A 24,000-nucleotide genomic window follows, 5' to 3' on the forward strand; every position below is an offset into this window, starting at 1 on the left:
TCTGTTGCTTCTGGATGGAATATTCTGTACCTATCTATTAAGTCCATCTGGTGTAACGTGTCACTTAAGGCCAATGTTTCCTTATTGATTTTCTGTCTGGATGATCTACCCATTGATATAAGTGGGGTATTAAAGTCCCCTGCTATTATTGTATTGCTGTCAATTTCTCCCTTTAGGTCTGTTAATATTTGCTTTATATATTTAGGTGCTCCTATGTTGGGTGCACAAAAATTTACAAGTGTTATATCTTTTGTTGGACTGATCCCTATATCATTATGTAATACCCATCTTTGTCTTTTATTAAAGTCTTTGTTTTAAAGTATATTTTGTCTGATATTGGTATCCCCACCTTTCTTTTAGTTTCCATTTGCATGAAATATCTTCTTCCATCCCTTCACTTTCAGTCTGTGTGTGTCCCTACATCTGAGGTAAGCCTCTTGTATACAGTACATAGATGAGTCTTGTTTTTTTACCCATGCAGCCATTCAATGTCTTTTGATTGGAGAATTTGGTCCATTTACCTTTAAAGTAATTACTGATATGTATGTACTTATTGCCAACTTGTTAATTGTTTTCTGGCTGTTTGTAGGTCCTCTCTGGGGAAATACTTTAATGTTCCTCCTCCTGCTTTCAGGCCATCAAAATCTTATCTAGAGTTTCAGGCCAGCTCATCCCCTACCTCTTAAACGAGACCATCTCTGAGGGCTTTTACCCCCAATTAGGTCTTTCTTTTGAGGTCTGATGGCACATTCTGTACTGCAATATATAGTTCCTAAGAATACTCCTGATGTTATTATTTTCTAATTATTTCACAAATCTTAGCCTCTTGTCCCAACTTGTAAGTTCCTGAGGTACAGAAAGTACACATTTTAACTTTTTCTTTAATTGGTACATTGCCTAATGCAATGTGGAACATAAAAGTGATTCTTTTAAGTGATAGGGTGGATAGTATAAATTATTCAAAGAACTGACCTGATATTCTCAGGTTTTTACGTGTCAACAGACTGGAATGATGTACATGCCAAATTAAAAACTTTTTTTCTGGAATATTGCTTAAGATATTAAAAAATAATAATTTTTAAAAACATTTCAACATTTACTTTAACCTCAGAAAAACAATAATTCTCCTGCCTACATGGTGAATTAGCACTGCTGCTCCTTGCCCAAAACCAACCTGGAAAACTCAGAGGAGGAAAACATGGAATCCAAGAAATCATCACCATCACACCAACAAAAAGCAAGGGAAACAGGACACTAAATTGTTTTAAATTGATAACTTACTTTTTTGTATACTGGGAGAGTGGCAAGAGGGCATGTGTGTAGATATAGGGTATTGTCAATTAACTTAAGTCCCAAAATATATAAAGTAAAAACTGAACAGAAATCTAAGGAAAAACAGACAAGTCCAAAACTATAATAGGGGATTTTAACATATGCCTCTCAGTAATTAAGAGACCAAAAAAATTAGTATGAATATATATGGATTCGCACAACTGGCCAAAAAACACCATTTAGAATATTTTTTCAAGCATCAAAGGAATATTTATTAAAAACTACTGGACCACACAGTTAATCTCAACACATTTTTTAAAGACATGAAACAATACAATGCATCATCTTGGAACACAAAGAAATCATGTTAAAAATCAGTAACAAAAAGGAAACAAAAAACCCCTATATGTTTAAAAATTAAGTTCTAAATAACCCACAGATCAAAGAAGAAATCATAACAGAAATTATAAAATATTTTGAACTGAATAAAAAGTACTACTTACCAAAAACTTGTGAGATAAGCACAGCTATAGCAGTGCTCAGAGGAAAATGTATAGCTTTAAACACATTAGAAAAGAGAAAGGGCTTTTGAAAACAGCTATGCATTCATCTCAAAAAGTAAGAAAAATAACAAAATAAACCCAAAGAAAGCAGAATGAAGAAAACACTAATTTGTCAGGACAGAAAGTAATGAATGAGAAACAAACTTAACCCACTAAATCTTGGGACTGTCAGACTTTTATATTTTTTTCAATCTGGATAATTACAGTGAAAGAAAAGGAAAATCACAGGCCAATCTCACTGATGATAAAAAAAAGAAAAACTCCTTAACACTTAAAACAAAAATCCTTAATGAAATTTTAGTAAACCAAATGCAATGGAACATAAAAAGAAGAATACTCTATACCTATATTGTGTTTATATCATTTATGTGAAGTGATCATTACTGATTTTCTAAAGTTAAATTGATCTTTACTGGTATGAATATAGTTCATGCATGACTTTCAAAAAATAAAACACAACAACAAGCAAAACCTCAAACCAAGACCAGAAAAGAACTTCCTTAGCTTGAAAACAGATATCTACCAAAAACCTACAGGAAATATTATTTTAATGATGACATATTAAAAGTTTTTCCAGTGAAACAGGGAATAAGATAATAATGTTGACAACATCAGTTCTGTGCACCTGATGGCCAGATAAAAAAACTGATGGGAGAGGAGAAGAGGGGAGAGAAGGGAAGGGGAGAAAAGAAAACAAAAGAAAAAAAAAAAGAGAAAAGAAAAGAAAAGGACTTCCCTGGTGGCACAGTGGTTGGGAGTCCGCCTGCTGATGCAGGGGACACGGGTTCGAGCCCTGGTCCAGGAGGATCCCACATGCTGTGGAGCAACTAAGCCCACGTGCCACAACTACTGAGCCTGTGCGCCACAACTGCTACTGAGGTGCGCCATGGCTACTGAGGCCTGCGCACCTGCAGCCTGTGCTCCGCGATGGGAGAGGCCACTGCAGAGAGAGGCCTGCGCACTGCAGTGGGGGGGTGTCCCCGCTCGCCACAGCTGGAGAAAGCCTGTGCACAGCAGCGGAGACTCAACGCAGCCAAAATTAAATAAATAAAAAATAAATTAAAAATTTAAAAAAGGAAAGAAGAAAGGTCTAACAGATAAAGTACCCCATTTCTAAGAGTATTTTCTCTTAGATTTAGTAAATACAATCAAGGTGGTATTCTTCATGATAAAAGTTAGTTTGAGATTAAAGCAGAAGAGTTGAATCATTCAAGTGGGGAAAATAAGGTGAAAGGTAGTATAGCAGCAGCAGGCAGGTGAGAGGCAGAAGAGCTGTAGCAGCATCCCCAATTTCCAGGCAAATTATGAAAAAGTCCCACTATCAAAAAAGTGGATTTGAACAAGCCAGAGTTAAGAATAAAATCAGATTTGGGACTTATGCTTTAAGTGAATAAGAAAAGGCAACACAGGGACTTCCCTGGTGGCACAGTGGTTGGGACTCCACGCTCCCAGTTCGGGGGGTGGCCCTGGTTCGATCCCTGGTCAGGGAGCTAGATCCCACATGCATGTTGCAACTAAGGAGCCGGGTCTATCAAATTAATTAATTAATTAAAAAAAAAAAAGGCAGGGCTTCCCTGATGGCGCAGTGGTTGAGAGTCCGCCTGCCGATGCAGGGGACACGGGTTCATGCCTTGGTCTAGGAGGATTCCACATGCCGTGGAGCGGCTGGGCCCGTGAGCCATGGCTGCTGAGCCTGTGCTCCGCAACGGGAGAGGCCACAACAGTGAGAGGCCTGCATACCGCAAAAAAAAAAAGGCAGCAAAAAATGTGAAAAGAACACTAGAAAACAAGATACCTACATGACTTGGTGAAGTCACCAGACTCTCTAGAACTAATTCTCTCATCCACATAGTGAAGAAACTGAACTTGATGGTCTTTCTAAAATTCTACTGAGCTCTAAAATTCTAATTCAAAGCACTCCAGCACTTAAGCTAAAGAATCAAAGTTTTTAATGTTATGTGTGTATTAAATCATTTTGAGGCTAAGTTACATGTTATATCTCATATGACACTAAGATATTATCTTAAAGTAACTAAATACATAATTCTGTGCCCATTCCCCAAGGAGGCAGTAAAACACAGAGGCTAAAAGCTTGGGCTCTGCAATTTCACTGCCTGGGTTTGAACACAACTTGACCATTTACTAACTATGAGATCTCATGAAAGTCACACAAATATTTTTTGCCTTCATTTCCTCAACTACAAAATAGAGATTATAAGAGCAATTATCCTAAAATAGGACTGCTGTAAGAATTAAAGGTAACTCTTAGAAAGGAGTTACCATAATGTCTGGCTCATAGAAAGTGCTTAACAAATTTATCCTTAAGCAGGATTCTAGATACACAAGGGAAAAACAGGTGCCCAAAATTAAAGAAAATGTGGAGGAAAAGGAATTAAAATTGAAAAGAAAGGTACTCTGCCATTATTTAATTTCATTATTTTCTACTGCAGCTAAATCTAAAATACACTGGTACAGTAGTAGAAAAATTACTAAAACTCCAGGCCTAGTTCTGTAATGAGCTGTGTGATCATGAGGGGTAAACATCCTTTTGAAGTTTCAAACTTCTTTATCAGGACCATGGGCAGGTTTGTGAGAATTTTAAAAAGATAATGTATGTATAAAAGTACCTGGAAGTACTATACAGTATACATAAATATAAGGTGCTGGCAAGTCTACCGAAAATCACCTGACATTCCCCTTCCTTGCTAGATGAGTTTCAAATAATTATAAAACTGCAAAATCATTTTGGTTGTATCCTTTGTTTTTTTTTTAGCAAGTAAGCTCATTAGCAGAAATTATTAAACCATGTAATCCATCGTCAGACTAAGTCATATGAAAGCAGAAATGGGTTTAATCTACAACACGGCAATAAGGAGCTAATTCTTCACTGTGTTTTTCTCCTTTAAAATTTATACAAGAAACCTGAAATCTATGTAAATCAAGAAACATCTTACACATTTTCAGAAAACAAGTGTCAAGATAAAATTTTTCCTTATACACCCTTACTCTCTTTAGTCTCAGGTACCTAATACCAAAACTGATACTTTAAAATGTGAGCTGAACTACTTACTTCACCAGATGCATTTAATTCACCCTTCTACCTTACCTGTTTCATTGCTTGCTTCTTAGCAGCTTCTCTCTGAAGGCTTTCACTCACGGAGGTCTATAAAACAGGAAAATGCTGTCACTGTTTCAACCAATTTAAAACTTCTTTTCCAGTATTCTGGTTGGCAACTAGTCCCTTACTTACGGTTAAAAACAGAAAGATATAAAAAAAAACAAAAAAAAAAAAACAAAAAAAAACCCAGAAAGATAATATTATGAATTAAATTAACATTTTCAAGGTCTTCACCCTAAACTTTAGGAAACGAATGAATCTTCATTATAAATCATCAGGGTGTAAGAGAAAATAAAATGGTACAGGACAAGATGAGGTAACATGGGTTTTCAGTCCCAGCTTCACCACTAAGTTGTTCAACTTCTATGGATTTCAATTTGCTTTGTGTACATATGTGAATGTGCGCGTGTTGAGTGGGGGAAAATTGGTCCCTTCCAATACTAAAATGGTATGATTCCCAGCAACAAAAAGCACATTATTTTAATATTCACCACTGAATATAGTATATCAAACTCTTAGTACATGCTGAAGGCTCAGCGACAGCCAGGACTATCTGTCATTATTATCATTCAATAAATATGTACTGAAAAGCCTACCATAACAGGCATTGTTCTAGCTCCTGAAGACAGCAGAAAAACAAGAACAGTCTCTGTGCTTGAGAGATAAATGGTCTGAAAGGGAAGACAGATAACTAAAAGAGATAATCACAATATAAATGTGATAGGCAATATAACAAAGGGATTAAAAAAAGGGCTGCAGGAGAACAGAGCAGGAGACTAAATGTATAAGGAATCAAGAAAGCCTTCCCGGGCTTCCCTGGTGGCGCAGTGGTTGAGAGTCCGCCTGCCAATGCAGGGGACACAGGTTCGTGCCCCGGTCCGGGAAGATCCCACATGCCGCGGAGCGACTGGGCCCGTGAGCCATGGCCGCTGAGCCTGCGCGTCCGGAGCCTGTGCTCCGCAACGGCAGAGGCCACAACAGTGAGAGGCCCGCGTACTGAAGAAAAAAAAAAAGAAAGCCTTCCCAAAAGAAATATGACATTAGACCTCAATCAAAAGGAATTTCAGAGAAGACAAGAAGAGTACAGAAAGTAGTAACCACATGGGCGAAAATAAAGACTTGCAGCTAAGAAAAGAAATATAATTAGAACGCTTAGGAAAAACTGTTCCCTTAAAAGTATAAGGCCTTGTAAATATACTAACCAACAATGAAATGTACACACTAAAAGGGTGCATTTTATGGTGTGTAAATTATATCTTAAAAAAAAGACTACTAATGAATTATAGTTCTCTAGCCTATTGACATTTGCTGTTTCCAGCTATGCAGTATCAACTGGTGCATCCTTTGTTTTCCATGGCAACAAACAGAACAAAATAAACCTATTTCTAGTTTTCTATGACCATGCAGATGAATAAAGTTAATACACAAAGGCCAGACAATAATAACATAACACTTACTTAATAAATTAAAAGAAGTGTACAGGCAGAGACTAAGTTTACTTTAGGTTATAGTAAATTGACTCCAACTAGAGGAAGAGATGTCGATAACAAGAATAATAATAGTAGCTAACATCTATAGAACAGGTGCTATTATGCTAAGTTTATTACTTGTGTATTACATGTATTACTCATTTAATTCAAATGTCCCTGTTATGTAATATGACACATTTTTCACCCATTAGAATATAAATTTTAAACATGAAAATATTAAATATTCTAGTAAGTATATCTCATGAAATTCTAATGCATTTTGTTTGTTTGTTTTTTCACGGCTTGTGGGATTTTCGTTCCCCTAGCAGGGATCAAGCCCAGGCCCCAGCAGTGAAAGCACCAAGCTCTAACCACTGGACCACCAGTGAATTCCCTCCAATGCATTTTTATGTCTCAGTCTTTCTAATTAGTGTATACTAAATATATTTTTCTTGATCATTGAGTCAGTAATGTCCTCAGGATTAACTAAAAGAGTAAATCCCAAATGCTGAACTTTCACTTATTTTTATTACTTTTTCCCACCTCTCCTCCAGTCAGTCACAGTTCACAGGCTGTTACTTTCAAACTGGTTGCTTCAACCTGAACTACTGAACTTGAAAAAACAAAACACAAGCCTGTGACTTTTTAGACTTTTATATAATATAGATAAGGCAGACTGGGAAGGGCCTTCCAATGTAAAGTGATATATACTTTGAAATATCTCAAGAGACTTTGTTTTCATGCTTATAGCTGTTTAGAAGGATGAAGTCTGGCCTTTGAAAAACATCAGTTGTTATTACTTACGGGGTTGATAACATATGGAGACAGTAATTTTACAGATCCTATCCACCAACTTATATCCCTGGAATTCCAAGAGCATCAGTGGATGAAGAGGTAACTCTGAACCTACGCTGAAAAACTCAGGGAGGACTGTCTCCTTCTGAAGTTCATGTCTCAGTTTTCTAGCTAAAGGAACTCTAACAATGATTATTAGTGGTGATGGCTAAAATGTCAACAACCTGTTTAAATACATATACACAAAAAACTAAAAATGAAAATAGTAGCAATAAAACTTTTGTTTCAGTAATAGTGATCCTATATAAAAATCAGTAAATGTATTAAATGACATTTTAATCCTTATCTTCTACATAACAAACATAAGAAACTATAGTCTAGATTCATACTGGAGACAAAATAACTGGTAAAATTAAACACAAGAGCAATAAGATTTTATATTTTAAAGGTCAAGTCTTTCTAAGTTTTAAGAGATATCCTTAAATTAAAATACCAATACAAATGTTAAGACAACTTTTAATTTAGTCTGGTTTCCATGAAAAAGGATATGCAAGAGAAGATAAAAATGAGAAAAGCAGGTTGTCCTGCATAAGTCAGGGAAGGTTTCACCTTATTGAACTCAGCAAGAGAAGAAACAGATTTCATACATGTGCCCTATGAATAAAACAAAACTAAAATATGTAATAACTGCCAACATGTCAGCCTCTAACTTTAGAGTTCCTGTACTGCATGGCATAAGGGGGAAGTACAGAATGACGGTCAAAAGTGTAGGCTCAGGAATCTGACTGCCTTTCAAACTATTCCCTCTCTCTTACTAGCTGTATTATTTCAGATATGTTACTCATCTATATAATAGTACCTATCTCACAAGGTTGTTTTGAGGATTAAATGAGATAACATGTAAAAAGTACTTGGCAAGTATCTGGCTTATGCAAGTGCTCAGTAAAGGTTAGCTATCATTACTACCATTATTATTACTATGCTCATATTTAAGAACATTTTGGGCTGAAGAAATGTTTATATTTAAACAAATTAAAATTAAGTTACGTGAAAACAGTAGTTATAAGTTTTTTTCCCTTGGAGTATTACAGTTAAACCAAAGTGTTCACCAGAAAAGCATGTACACTATGTTCCACTTTATAGTATATTTATCAGTGTGTTTAATAAACATAAGATTGGCTTACTTGAAGATGGACAATATGATTCAATTTGCATCTACTGAAATAGAAGAGTCTATCCTGTTGAATATTTAAAAGGCTGTACATGTTTTCTTTTGTGTGTTAAGATTCCTTAACGTTTCATACTTAGTACACCAAAACACAGGAAAATAGAGGATGCAAACATTTGAATCCTTTACTAGCCATGGGAGCTATGGCAGAGCTAGAAATGGGTTTTCTAGAACTAAGAGTGGTTTTACAAGCAACTATAAATGAAAATACATTGCCCCAAAGCATGAGATTAGAAAGAACTCTTCTTTTTGAGAGAGTCCTCTGCTGTGCTGCTATAATAATCATTGGATGATGGGAGCGGATAGCAAGGAATGACCAAATGAATGGACATCCTCCTTTAATAACTGCCCCGTTTGGGGTGGGAGTTCTTGTTAAAGAAGTATATTTTTTTAAACTTTATTTTGAAATAATTATACACTCACTGGAAGTTGCAAAGAAATGTACAAGAAGGTCCTTCACCCAGCACACCCCCAATGTGAGCATCTTGCATAACTGGAGTAAAATACCAACACCAGGAAATAGACTTTGGTATAAACCACAAAGTTTATTCAGATTTCACCCATTTTACATGCAAAATTTGTGTATGTGTATAGCTCTATGCTATTTTATGACATGTTTCGTGTAACTGTCACCACAATCAAGATACTTAACTGTAACATCACCACAATATTCCTTAGTGCTACCCTTTTATAGCCATACCCACCTCTCCTCCCCTCCCCGCTCCCAACCTTAATCACTGGCAACCACTAATCTGTTCTGTATCTCTATAATTATGTTACTTCAAGAACGTAACATGTTAAATAAATGGAATCATTTTGAGACTAGCTTTTTTTCACTCAGCATTATTTTAATGGAATGTATTTTGCTTAGTACACATATTACAAAACACTTCAGTTCTTGCCACAAAATATTCTAGCCTGCAAGTGACCTAAGGAAATATAGCTGTTAAAAACTGATGATGGGGGCTTCCCTCGTGGCGCAGCGGTTAAGAATCCACCTGCCAATGCAGGGGACACAGGTTTGATCCCTGCTCCGGGAAGACCCCACATGCTGCGGAGCAACTAAGCCTGTGCGCCACAACTACTGAGCCTGTGCTCTAGAGCCCGCGAGCCGCAGCTACTGAGCCCACGTGCCACAACTACTGAAGCCCGCACGCCTAGAACCCATGCTCTGCAACAAGAGAAGCCACCGCAATGAAGAGTAGCCCCTGCCCGCCGCAAATGGAGAAAGCCTGCGCACAGTAACGAAGACCCAATGCAGCCAAAGATAAATAAATAAATATTTAAAAAATAAAAGAAAAAAAACCTGATGATGGAGGTTGAATGTGACCAAACCACAACACTGTCATTAACTGATTAGTTTCCAAATTAGCAGGTAGGCAATTATCTTAATTCTATGTCTGAGGACCACTTCACAGAGCAATAAGAGTATTCATTAATGGTGCCTTCTAATAAAATGACAAATTATGATCAGTTTTAAATTTAGGAAGACAAAGGGGCTTTATCTTAAATTTTAAAAAAATTCAATTTATAAATTGGGTCAAATACAAACTTTTTTTTGGCGGGGGAGTCACACACAGCATGCGGGATCTTAGCTTGCGTCCCCTGCAGTGGAAGTACGGAGTCTTAACCACTGGACCACCAAAGAAGTCCTGAAGTGCAAACATTCTGACTGTCCTAAAAGCACAAAAACTACTGTATTACACTGGTGTTTCAAAATATTTAGGTTCTGTACCAAAAATCTCAGGGAAATATCCTTTAAAAAACCTGTAGTAGTTCCTTGAAAATGTTTGAACTTAATTGAACAAACATGTTCGGAGCACCCAGTATGTGTATAGCACTAAAAGTGGAGGAGGAGACATATTTGGTCAACATCTTAATTTTTTATGTCTAATATAAGAGTTGGTACACTCACATTAGCTTTAATTCCAAATAAAAAATGAACATGAAGAAAAAGAATATAAAAACCTCATCCATTTTATATATACAACAATTCTCTCTTTCTCTCTCTCTATACACACACACACACACACACACACACACACACACAATTATAAAGGGTAAAGATGTGATCATCAAGTATAAGCACCATGATTGCAGAATTAAGGAGAACACTGCAACTGGATTTTCTTAGTCTTTATTACCTCCATTGTTCTTGTAGAGAATAAAAACTATTTACTAGTGTTTTGTTTCATTAAATTGCAGTCAGATATGACATGACTAAATGGGAGACTGTTTTAAAAACCTTTGCAGGGCTTCCCTGGTGGCGCAGTGGTTGGGAGTCTGCCTGCTGATGCAGGGGATACGGGTTCGTGCCCCGGTCCGGGAGGATCCCACATGCTGCGGAGCGGCTGGGCCCGTGAGCCATGGCTGCTGAGCCTGTGCGTCTGGAGCCTGTGCTCCGCGACGGGAGAGGCCACAACAGTGAGAGGCCCGCGTACTGGGAAAAAAAAAATAAAAAAACCTTTGCAGTTAGCTCAGATAAATGGAAGAGAAAGCACATGGTTGTGCAACACCTTTCTTCCATCACTACTGGGTTGCCTCCTGAGCTGTGGTAACAATCAGAAGAGAAATGGCTCTGTATATATTGCTGGAACTCCTTCATCAATACACAAAATATAGTTTAATGACACTGGGGAAAAATTACAGATACTGGACCATTATTTATATTATTAAATTACCTTTTTTCAGTCATAAACTTTTTTTAATTAAATGAAAATTCAGAAAAGGGTTTTTTTTTTTTTTAACAGAAACTAATCTGTTATTCCATAACTAATAAACCACAAAGGGAAAAAAAAATTACCTATGGGCTTATTTCTGAAAAAAGAGGTTTACCTATCCACTTATCCAAAACAGATCTCAGTTACAAGAAAAAACAGTTCAAGAATCAATCCTTCCTTGGGCTTCCTTGGTGGCGCAGTGGTTAAGAATCTGCCTGCCACTGCAAGGGACACAGGTTCGTGCCCTCTCCCAGGAAGATCCCACATGCCGCGGAGTAACTAAGCCCATACGCCACAACTACTGAGCCTGAGCTCTAGAGCCCGCAAGCCACAACTACTGAGCCCATGTGCCACAACTAGTGAAACCTGCACACCTAGAGTCCATGATCCGCAACAAGAGAAGCCACGACAGAAGCCTGCGCACCACAACGAAGAGTAGCCCCCGCTGCCCCAACTAGAGAAAGCCCGCGCATAGCAACGAAGACCCAACACAGCCAAAAAGGATAAAAATAATTAGTTAATTTATTTATATAAAAAAAGAATCAATCCTTCCTCAAATGTCTTATGGCTACAATCTTCTGTTGTGCTCTTCGAACTTAGAAATGAAAAATTCCTGTTATTTTTTCTTTAAACCTAGCAACAGATCATTTATTAAAGGTCCTACAACACAGTCATCTGTATTATGGGCTTTATTTGTCCACATTCACATGACTCTTCTAAGTACAAAGTCTGTTTAAGAGTTGTGAAAAATACAGAAAATTTTTATTATATAAACTCAGACAGAAAAAGATGTGGCTCTGAACAGAAAATTTAGAAATGAGAAAATATAAATGACCATTAACTATACGAAAAAATGTTCAATCTTACCAATAACTAAAAAGATGAAAATGAAAATACTAACTTTTATCACCTATCAAATTGGTAAAGATTTTTTAAAATTATATCATCCAATACTGGCAAGGTAATGAACAAAGATATACTCCTACATTGTGAAAATGTGAAATAGTTTCAATTTAGCAAAATGTATCAAAAGAGCCTGAAAAATATCCATTTCTTTTGATCCAGTAATTCCACTTACAGTTTATTCTAAGGACATAAAAGAAGATGCACAAAAAGATTTAGGTACTATGATATTCACTGTGTTATATAATGGGATATCTAGTCACATTAGTGAAAAACTTTGAACAAAATAAGATTGGTTAAATAAGTGTATACTCTTCAACAGGAAGTTTTGTAGCCAACTGAAAATCTGTTTTCAACAACATTTAATGGTATGGGGAAACTTTAAGGCTACATGCCTACTAGTCCTTGTTCACTACTCAAGAAGCGACCCAATAATCATTCCCTCTCATACTATGGCCACACTGCTTCTTGCGTATTTTACCTTGACTCAAACCTCCCCATATCCTCATCCTCTTTGATGACCTTCTCTTTCACTTCCTCGGCTAAAACCTGGCTTTTCCCTAAAGACATCTTTCATTTGAGGCTGCTCATGGCTCATATACCCCGTACTTCAGATTAGGAGGCTGTTTCTCCTGATTCTAGTCTCAAACACTGTAGGTAAAAATCCCTGTGCCTTTGAAGTTCATGCTATATGACTATGTTACCCTTACCCCTCTCTTCTCTCAATTCATGAACCCTTTATTACTTACTATCTCTGACATCTTGAGCTCAGTCTTCCTCTCTACTTTACATCGTGCCATCACCCTGGCATGCCATCATCATCCCAGATAATGCATAAACACTAACCTTGTTTTCCTCATCTCCACTTATGTTTTAATGGTTTTTAAGTCTCCCTTTTAGTAATATATTTGTCTGACTGCAGTTTAATGACTGTTTCCTCTCTACTTCAGCCACCCTGTCTCACGGTCACTCTTGTTACTATCTGCAACTGCCCCAGTTCTGAAACTGTAAACTTGTGCAACCCACCTGATAACCACCACTACTCTTCTAACTATATTTCACTGAACATAAGATGTGCATTATTTCACATTTTAACATTGCTGAAATCTGAATACACCTTACAATCAGTGGCATCATCGAATTACTGTCAAACCAGAGGTATTCTTTTTTGTTGTTGTTGTTTTGGGTTTTTTTTTGCGGTACGCGGGCCTCTCACTGTTGTGGCCTCTCCCGTTGTGGAGCACAGGCTCCTGACGCGCAGGCTCAGCGGCCATGGCTCACGGGCCTAGCCGCTCCGCGGCATGTGGGATCTTCCCAGACCGGGACACGAATCCGTGTCCCCTGCATCGGCAGGCAGACTCTCAACCACTGCGCCACCAGGGAAGCCCCAGAGGTATTCTTAATACTTTAGTTGATACTACTGCTTGCATGTGTGAATATTAAAAAGTATCAGCATCAAAACTTGTAGAATGAGCATCACTGAGTGTTGATGTAGCATTTCTTAAAATTATGCAATTTTGTGGAGATAATTTACTTTTGACTCCCATTTGGGATTATTACTTAACAAGCCTACTTCACCACCTCCAAACACCCTCCTTATAAACGTCGTTTGATGTCAGAGAGAAATGATATAGCACGGAAAAACATTGTCTGAGTGAAAAAGTGAGTCCAAAAAATACTAGATATGAAAAAGTTTTAAGAATTCCTTAACCAATTAATTTTGCTTATATTTTGTTTTATGTACGTATAAGAGTAACCTAAATTTAAAAATCTGTATCTAATTTAGACTAAAAGAAGCCTTTCAATATTGTATCGTGTACTAAATATACAATTAAAATTCTAAGTGACAGGAAAGACTGTCATATTTAATTGACAGTGTTCTTTTTTTCTTAGTGGTACATAAAATAACTGCAACCTACAATGTTTTCAATTCAATGAAATACAGTAGCTCTCTTGATCATTTATTTCCACCGTATCCTTTCTTTGATCCTATGGATGCCCCTAATCCCTTGATTCTTCCATTTTCTATTAGAATCTTTACAGTAGTAAATCTTCAACTCTTGCCAATAATCTTAACTCCTTTGCTATGCTGCCTATCTTCTATTACTCATTTGACAAACCCAAGCCCTGAATCAATCCAACCATCTGCTATCTATATTAGGCCTGCCAAGCACTTCCGTAAAATGTAATTTCTTAGTTTCTAATTGTAACTGGGCCCTAATGCTACCTACCAATTCTTCTTTTTCATTAGTCAAGTCTATCTTCTTTCTCTACCAACTATATCCAGGCCTCCTCTCTTTTTAAACCTCCTAGTCTTTGTCAACTCCCTGTACAGACATTACCTAAGATTACTGCCACCTTTCAAAACTATTATGAAAAATTATTTTGCACAAAAAATAACACCTATGAACTTATTATCCAGCCTAACAAACAGAACATTATCAGTACACCTGAAGTCCCTATATATCCTTCCCTGATCTCATCTCCTACCCTTTCCACCCTGAATTTTGTTTACAGTCTCCTTGATTTTTTTTTATTTTTTTTGCGGTACGCGGGCCTCTCACTGTTGCGGCCTCTCCCATTGTGGAGCACAGGCTCCTGACGCGCAGGCTCAGCGGCCATGGCTCATGGGCCCAGCCGCTCCACGGCATGTGGGATCTTCCCGGACCGGGGCACGAACCCATATCCCCTGCATCGGCAGGCAGACTCTTAACCACTGCACCACCAGGGAAGCCCCCTCCTTGATTTTTTTGTTTGTTTTGTTTTTGTTTTTTGTTTTTGCGGTACGCGGGCCTCTCACTGCCGTGGCCTCTCCCGTCGCGGAGCACAGGCTCCGGACGCGCAGGCTCAGCGGCCATGGCCCACGGGCCCAGCCGCTCCGGATCCTCCCAGACCGGGGCACGAACCCGTGTCCCCTGCATCGGCAGGCGGACTCCCAACCACTGCGCCACCAGGGAAGCCCCCTCCTTGATTTTTTTAAAAATAGTTTTGCTACACAGATATTGAAGGGGCTCAGGACATGCTACCCCAAAATATGCTGCTTTGGCATATTGATTAGTTTTGAGTTAAAGACACCTGAAAAACAGCAGATACAAGGACACTCTGACCTTCCTTTTTCTTCCTAAAAGCAGGAGATAAAATTCCCATGTGAAAGGTGCCTTCCCTGTACTAGGAGTTAGAAAAATTCTTATCACCAGAGATGGGGAGTCAAAGCCAGGAGAAAGCTATAAACAGACATTGTTAGAATAACTCTTTCTTTAGTCTCCCCCAAAGTTTACTTTTCCACAATTGCTACTTTTTGTTAACCTACTATATAAGCACTTAGGCCTACTCACTTCTTTGGGTTTTCATTTTTTCTTGTGAGGGCTCCCATATATGTGTAAAAGAACTTCATATGCTTTTCTCCTGCTCATCTGTCTTTACGTCAGCCCCAGCTAGAGTCTCTAGTAGAATGAAGGAGTATCTTACCTCCTTCTACAGTATACCTCACCAAATGATGTTTTACTTTACAGAAACTGAACTCGTATCCATGCCTCTGCTGATGAACATTTATTTGGGTTTCCTTTGTTTTTGCAAACAAAGAAGCTATGAACATTGTTATGCATGTGTCCTGATACACATGTGTAACCATTTAGGAGAACTGCTACACTGTAGGGAGATATATCTTCAACGTCACTAAATACTGACAAATTATTCTCCAAAGTAGTCTAACCAATTCACACTCCCACCTACCGTGTATAAATTCCCACTACTCTATCCTTGTGAACATTTTATATTGTGGAACATTTTATTCTTTAGGCAATTTTATGGGCATAAAATGATTTTGTTTTGCATTTCCCTTATTATTGAGGCTGAATTATATATTCATATAATTTATATATTTTTCATACATTTATTAGTCATATTCATGTCTTTTGTACATTTTTCTATTTGGGTTCTCTTGTTTTCTTAATGATTTGTTGGAGTTCTTGGTATACTCTGGACAATAATCTTTTCTTATTTTTATGGTTGCAAATCTCTTTCCCCTATGGCTTGTGTTTTCCCTTTTAAAATGACACCTATGACATTGGCATCTTTGAAAAGAAACATCAAATAGGAACTCCTATAACTCCCTCTCACAAAACCTAAAAACCTGTGCGTCAGGACCCATGCTTAAATCTCTCCTACATGAAAACAAAGATTCCCTTCCCCCGACCCTACTGTCCCTATAGCCACCGTAAGAATCCTGGCATCCCATAAGAGCCAAAGTGGTCTACCCTTGTTGCCTCTATCCACAAACATTCCTCAACCCCAGCGCAACCTGGCCTCTGTCCCTACCACTCCATTGAAATCGTTCTAAAACCTTTGTTGTTAAACCTAATCCATAGTTTTGATATTTATCTTATTTGACTTCTCAGAAGTATCTGACCTAGTTGATCCTGGCCTTGCTTTAAATTCCCTCAAGCTCATTTCTTATCAGTTCCTCTCTTTTTATGCTCCATTCTTTTTTTTTTTTTAAATTGAGGTAACATTGGTTTATAACATTATACATGTATTGTATATGTAAATACAACATTCTATTTAGACTTCTGTATACACTATAGTGTTTATGATCCATTCTTAATTAGCTACTTTCATTCTCTTGAACACATCATGTCCTCTTTCCACTTCAGGACTTTTGTGTATCTAACTCACTCTGCTTGGATAAGTGACTTATCCTTCTAGTCTTGGCCTCCTTCAGGAAATCTTCCCTGACTCAAAGAATGTGTTAGATATTTGTACCCTCCTAGGTACATCTATATCTTCTCATTTTACTTATCATTCTATACTGAAGTTGTCATTTTACTTAGCTGTACCCCCTATTGACTAAAAGTTTCATAAGGACAGGGACATTGTCCATCTTATTTAAACACTTCTGTAACTTCACAAACTGGCAACATGACTGGCACACTAAGTATCTGTTAAATAAATAAGTTCAATTTATGGTTGTATTTTCCACTACTATCACATTTTCTGTGTGTGATATTACAAGCTTTAAAAACTTGCTCAGCTTCTGATCCAGCAATTCCACTTCAAGAATTCATCCCTAGGAAATAATCTCAAATGTGTACAAGAATGCCTTGCGGGATAATGGAATTTGTAAAATCAAAAAGCTGGTAACCACTCTAAGATTCAACAGCAGAATGGTTAAATTATGGTTTATTCATATAATGGAATGCGATATGACCATCTAAAATGATACTGCACATCTTTTTTTTTTTTTTTTTTTTTTGTGGTACGCGGGCCTCTCACTGTTGTGGCCTCTCCCGTTGCGGAGCACAGGCTCCGGACACGCAGGCTCAGCGGCCATGGCTCACGGGCCCAGCCACTCTGCGGCATGTGGGATCTTCCCGGACCGGGGCACAAACCCGTGTCCCCTGCATCGGCAGGCAGACTCTCAACCACTGCGCCACCAGGGAAGCCCTGCACATCTATTTAGTATTTAAAATATACATACATATTCTTCAACCAAGAAGCCTCATTATGGAAATATGTCATTGAAATAAAAGCACCAGAGTATTAAAAAAAAAATTGAAATGTCCAACAATAAGAAAACAGCTGAATAAATTATAGTCCAAATATACTATAAAATATTATGGAGCTGCTGCCCAAACGTGTACAGTGGTTACTTCTGAGTGATGGGATTAACAGTACTTTTAATTTTTCTTTCATACTTTTCTGTATTTTCTAACTGGTCTATAATGACTACGTATTTTTATATAACAAGAAGTTATTCTGATTTATTAAGTAAACAGCAGTTATTCTAATTTATTAATTAACAAAAGCATCTTTAAGACCCTACTCAGAACTGAAAGTTAATTATGCTTAGTATCTTGACCAATTTTGCAGAATAGGAAGTGCCACCTGCCTTTGTGTGGTCAAAATTTCTAATTCCACACCTTCAGCCAGTTAGTATTTAATGTTGGTTAGGTCACTCTATGCCAACACCAAGAAGGAGTTGAGAATATACTCTACTTTTTAAAGAAGTTACCATTTAGTTAAGGAAACAATTAAACAACTAATACTTTTATACAACTAAAGAGCAATCAATACCAACATAATGGCATTTATTCATTCATTTAAATATTTACGGACCATATGCCATGTTCAAGGCACTATTCAAGATGTTGGAGGAAAAATTATAAACAAAAACCCCTGCCCTCAATGAGCTTATAAGGGAACAGACAATAAACAGACAAAATTTATGTCAGATATGTTGCGTTCTATGCAGAAAAATAAATCAAAGAAGAGTAGAGGCAGGAGTGGATTGAATTTGAAATAGGATCTTCGAGGAAGGTCTCAATGAGAACATAAAATTTGAACCAAGACCAGTAGAAGATGAGAAAACAAGTCACAATGAGATCTGGAGAAGAGCTTTTCAGGCACAGACAATAGGCAAGAATATACCAGATACGTCCAAGGAGGAAGGCAAGGATGGAACAGTGAGTGAAGAAACAAACTATAAGTATTAGAGTTCAGGGAAAGGAAAATCATGGTCTGAGAGAATCAAAGAATCATCTATGGAGGAAGAAGGATGAGGCCAAATTTAGAAAGATGGGTAACAGTGAAAAAAGATTGTGGGGACTTCCCTGGTGGTCCAGTGGTTGAGAATCCACCTTCCAATGCAGGCGACGTGGGTTTGATCCCTGGTTGGGGAACTAAGATTCCACATGCCACAGGGTAAATAAGCCCATGTGCTCTAGAGCCTGTGCATCACAACTAGAGAGCCTGCGAACCACAATGAAAGATCCCGCATGCCACAACGAAGATTCTGCGTGCTGCAACTAAGATTCAATGCAGCCAAACAAACAAATAAATAAATAGATTGTATTATATAGAGGAAACCCCAATAGGAAATATGATGACATAAACATGGCAATAAAGAATGCAGAGATCAGGAATTCCCTGATCTCCAGTTGTTAGGACTCTGAGCTTCCACTGTCTGGGCCCAGGTTCAAACCCTGGTCAGGGAACTAAGAACCTGCAAGATGGGTGGCATGCCAAAAAACAAAACAAAATAAACAAAGGATGCAGAAATCAATATGATTATAGCAAATGACTTCTATTTGGGTGTTAAGAACTAAAGTTGGACTAAGACCATGTTATGAAAACAGCTGGAACTCTGAAAGTGATACAAAGATGAAAAAGAATTATTAGAGGTTTTTTTAAGCTAATGAAAAAGTAATTTAGAAAAATGATCTGGAATCAATGCAATACGGTTAATAAGGAGACTCAGGGCACAGGGTTTACAAGACTATGGTAGGTGGGAGTGGACAGAAAGGGTAAATCTAGGCAATATTCTAAAAGAAAAAGAACTTGGAAATAGAAGGAATGTAGAAAATAGAATCAAACATGGTATTAAAGTTTCTAAGCTAGGAGACTGCAGAAATAGTGATGAGAAGTGGAATGATATGTATGTTATAGAAAGCTCATTTCATCCAGAGCTGTTTTTAAAATGGTTTTAAATTAAACAAAAAAATTATACTCCCTATCCAAAAGATATGAGTTGTATTTTTTGAAGTATTATTATAATAGTTCGCCCATTGACAATTCACATCTCACATAAAGGATGCGATCCTCATAATTTTACCTCCTTAAAAATACCTTATTGCATCATAAATGGAGAATTTTCTGGTTTGTTCTACATTTTTCTCTAATATCTAAACATATAGGTTCTGAATAGACAAAGAACCTAAAAGTGTATTCATTTGAAACAATTCCTTAGGAAAGCAAATTTCAAATCAGTGGGAAAATGACAGACTATTTAATAAATGGTGTGGAGACAACTATCCAGCCTTTTGAAAAAACAAAAACGAAAAAAAACAATTAAAACTGATACCTTCCTCACACCTCATTCCTTATAACAAACATCAAAATACACGCCAGGTGTTATTAAACATTTAAATGCAAACAGAAGTTGCAAAACATTAAGAGAATAAAATTTTACTCCAAGGTAAAACAACAGTATGTCTGTACAAAGGAGGTAGAACAATTATAACTCTCATATACCAATAGTGGAAATGTAAAATGGTACAACTTTGGAGAAGAATTTAGCAGTTTCTTTGTTCTTTTTTTTTTGGCCATGCTGCGCAGCATGTGGGATCTTAGTTCCCCTACCAGGGATAGAACCCGTGCCCCCCCCACAGTGGAAGCACAGCCTCTTAACCACTGGACCGCCAGGGAAGTCCCCAGAATTTAGCAGTTTCTTAAAAAGTTACATCTACCATGTGACCATTTCATGCCTAGGTTCTACCCAAGAGAAATTAAAGCATAACTCTATACAAAGACTTGTACACAAATGTTCATAGCCATTTTACCTGTAATAGCCAAAAACTGGAAACAATCCAAATGATCAACAGTGAATAAACAATCAAGTTGTAGTATATTCATACAAAGGAATACTACTCAGCAAGAAAAAAGGAACAGACTACTGAAACACAATGTGAGTTAATCTCAAAATAGTTATGCTGAAAGAAGCCAGACACCCCTCACCCCCATCCAAAGTACACAGTGCATGATTCCATTTATATAAATTTTACAAAATGAAAACTATAGTGATATAAACCAGATCAGTAGCTGCCTGGGGGTTGGTGTGTGTGCAAAGGGGCAGAAAGGAGAAATTACAAAGGGGCATGGGGAAACTTTTGGGTGTGATGGACGTTCATTGCCTTTGTTGCAGAGCAGTTTCAAGGTATAAACTTAGGTCAAAACTTAGCAAACTGTATATTTTAAATAAGTGCATGTATATGTCAATTATTCCTCAATAAAGGTATTTTTTTTAAGTAAAATAATGTCAGGCCATATGCTGAAAACTGTGGACTGTTTACCTCTGGCGGGTAATTTTAAATAGAAAAAATGATATAATAACAATAATTTTAAAATAAAATGAGCTGTGGTTATCATGACTCATATACTGGGGAGGAGGAAGAGATGATTTGAACCAGTGACAGGGTTGACAGGTGTTTTACAAAACCAGATGCAAAGAAGCCTCAATGAATTAACCTCAGGAGAAAGAGAAGTGAGGGCATATTTAGAAACCAAAGCCAAGAATCAAAATATGCCAAGCCAAGTACATATGAGGACAGGTGCAGAGCAAATTCAGAGGCAGGAACCTGGTAGCAAAGGCAAATTATGATGCAACAGATGAACAGACTGGCAGAGACAAACTAAAGAGCACAGTCCACGTATATAAAGCAAATCATTCCTGGAACACATAAACAAACTATGGTTTAAGGCTGACTTTAAGAACAGAAAGCAGGCAGCAAAAACAGGTGAAGCTAGAGAGTGGTTAGAGTCAAGTACACTGCCGAATAAACAAAAGAGGCAAAGCTATGCACAAGAATAGGAGCTCACACAAAATTCTTCTCAAAGTAAGGCTGGATGCTCCATTTGGCTTTTATTCCTGGTGGCTCAATAAGAAATGGCCCTAATTCTAACAAAACACCCTTAATAGTTTCTGAAATTTTAACTTCTCCCAGAAGTGAAGATATTTTTGTTTTAACTTGAATCGTCTATAAATTCATGTTCATAATGTACAATAAAAAGCTCCTTTAGAGCAGAGATTGTCCTGTTCAGCCTTTTATTTACTAATAGGAGGTCAGTATTTTCTACACATCAGATGCTCAAATAATGATGGTTAAAAGTGTTGAACAGGGGCTTCCCTGGTGGCGCAGTGGTTGAGAGTCCGCCTGCCGATGCAGGGGACACGGGTTCGTGCCCCGGTCTGGGAAGATCCCACATGCCGCGGAGCGGCTGGGCCCGTGAGCCGTGGCCGCTGGGCCTGCGCGTCCGGAGCCTGTGCTCCGCAACGGGAGAGGCCACAAAAGTGAGAGGCCCGCGTACCGGGGGAAAAAAAAAAAAAAAAAAAAAAAGTGTTGAACAAGAAAACCATTAAAATATATACATATTATTTTTATTGAAATCTCCATTATCTACTTTCTGAATTACCACTTAATAATATTCCTAGACCAGTCTCCTTCCATTGCACAGGCCCTCCCTATGTTCTTTACCACTGCCAACAGAATATGTGATCCCTAAATACAAAACTAATAAAAAATAAATAAATAAACACTCATGAAATCAAAAGCCACATATATAAAATTTTTAGAATTAGTCATACTCAGCTTCCAATTCTTGGTAAGAAATTAAGCCAGGCTCTCTTTCTCTGAAGATGTTCTACAAGTGAGAGAGGTTGGACACGAGAAACAAATATAAAAGCTGTGGGGAAAAAAATGCCTGAGGAAAAAAAGCTGACTAGTCTGGACAGAGGGAGGGCAGAGTAGCAAACCACAGTTAAAGAGGATAGGGCATACAACTTAGGGGTTGGATGATGGAAAGCTTTTCAGAAATGTTCTTTGTCTCCCCAGAGGCAAAAAAAGCAACTGTTCTGAGGTAATGTCAGAGCAGCACCCCAATCTTTAAACTTCTATGGGAGTCTGTTCTCAAATAAAGAGCAACTCTGATGTAGTTACTGGGAAGTGCCCTGAGGGATATGGTTACCTGGTGGATACAGCAAAGAGAAGCCTATGATTAACATCATAGGCTCTCTGCCCTGAGGTTCTTCTTCCTTTCTCCGGACCTTACCATTCCTCCCAAACATATTACCATCAAAATTAATGTGGCTGATAATCCCAATGGAAAATATGTTCATGAAAGAAAAATAATAATCCAGCATTGGAGAAGTCTAAGGATTATAAAAATCTTTCTAAAGATTAAAAAACGGACAAAAGAACTGAATAATGTACATTAAAAAGAACCAGCTTAATGAACGAGACAGAATATAAATTTTAAATGACCATAATACATATCCTCAGAAATAAGAGAGAGGACACTGGCAACATGAAGCAGAATAACAGTTTTTGTTTGTTTGTTTTTGTTTGTTTTTTTGCGGTACGCGGCCCTCTCACTGCTGTGGCCTCTCCCGTCGCGGAGCACAGGCTCCGGACGCGCAGGCCCAGCGGCCATGGCCCACGGGCCCAGCCACTCCGCAGCACGTGGGATCCTCCCGGACCGGGGCACAAACCCGCGTCCCCCGCATCGGCAGGCAGACTCTCAACCACTGCGCCACCAGGGAAGCCCCAGAATAACAGTTTTTAAAAAGAAACAATTTGAAATAATATGTATAGAAAATACAGTTAAAATAAAAATATTAAGAGATGGGTGAATGGATTAAAAGATATGGCTCTAAAATGTTTTAGTGAGCTAGAATTATTAGGCTAAGAAATGCTCCTGGAACATATGAAGAAGGGATAAGGAGATATTTTTTTAAAAGATACAGAGATATGAGAGATAGAAGTATCAACATTCATAAAAATTAAAGACAAAGAAGACATATAAACTAAACAGATTCAAAGAAACATCTGAATGACTGAGGCTTTTCAAGAATTAAAGAATAAAAAGTCAAACTGAACAGATTGTGAATGCCAAAGAGAACAGAAAATAAATAAAACACATATACATACACAATACCTTGATACATTAGAATGAAATTTAAGAAAATCAAAGACAAAAGAAAATTCTAAAAGCTTCTAACAAGAAAGAATAGATCACCTATAAAGGAATAAGATCAGATTGACCTCAGACACCTCATCAGCCACACAAGATTTAAGAATAAGTAATTCTTAAAATTACTGGGTGGAGTAATTTTAAAGTGTTGATGGAAAAAACTTCAAACCAAAAAGTTTATATCCAGATAAACTAGCATCAAAAGTAAAGATATTTTAAGCACACAAAGTCTCAGCAGATTGCCACATAAAGGCTCTCTCTGAAAATACGCATTAAGGGAACTATTCCCAATAAAAATATTGTGAGATTAAGTAAAACTTAATATTATCTTTAAAACTGAGCAAAAAGATAACCAAAATGATCCAGAACTAAAAACCTAGAGCAGCTCTATACAACAGAACTTTCTGAA

General features: G+C 37.6%; 1 protein-coding gene across 1 annotated transcript in view; it reads right to left on the reverse strand.

The window, feature by feature from the left end:
* Window positions 1–24,000, reverse strand: part of NSRP1 (nuclear speckle splicing regulatory protein 1) — a 66,602-nt gene that overhangs the window by 11,307 nt on the left and 31,295 nt on the right. The window contains exon 3 of the mRNA XM_082678511.1: window positions 4,942–4,998. Within this exon, the coding sequence (XP_082534637.1) occupies window positions 4,942–4,998 (57 nt within the window). The remainder of the gene's footprint in view (window positions 1–4,941; window positions 4,999–24,000) is intronic.

The sequence above is a fragment of the Grampus griseus genome (genome assembly GCF_964374135.1).
Source record: "Grampus griseus genome assembly, chromosome: 20".
NCBI classification, from domain to species: Eukaryota; Metazoa; Chordata; class Mammalia; order Artiodactyla; family Delphinidae; genus Grampus; species Grampus griseus.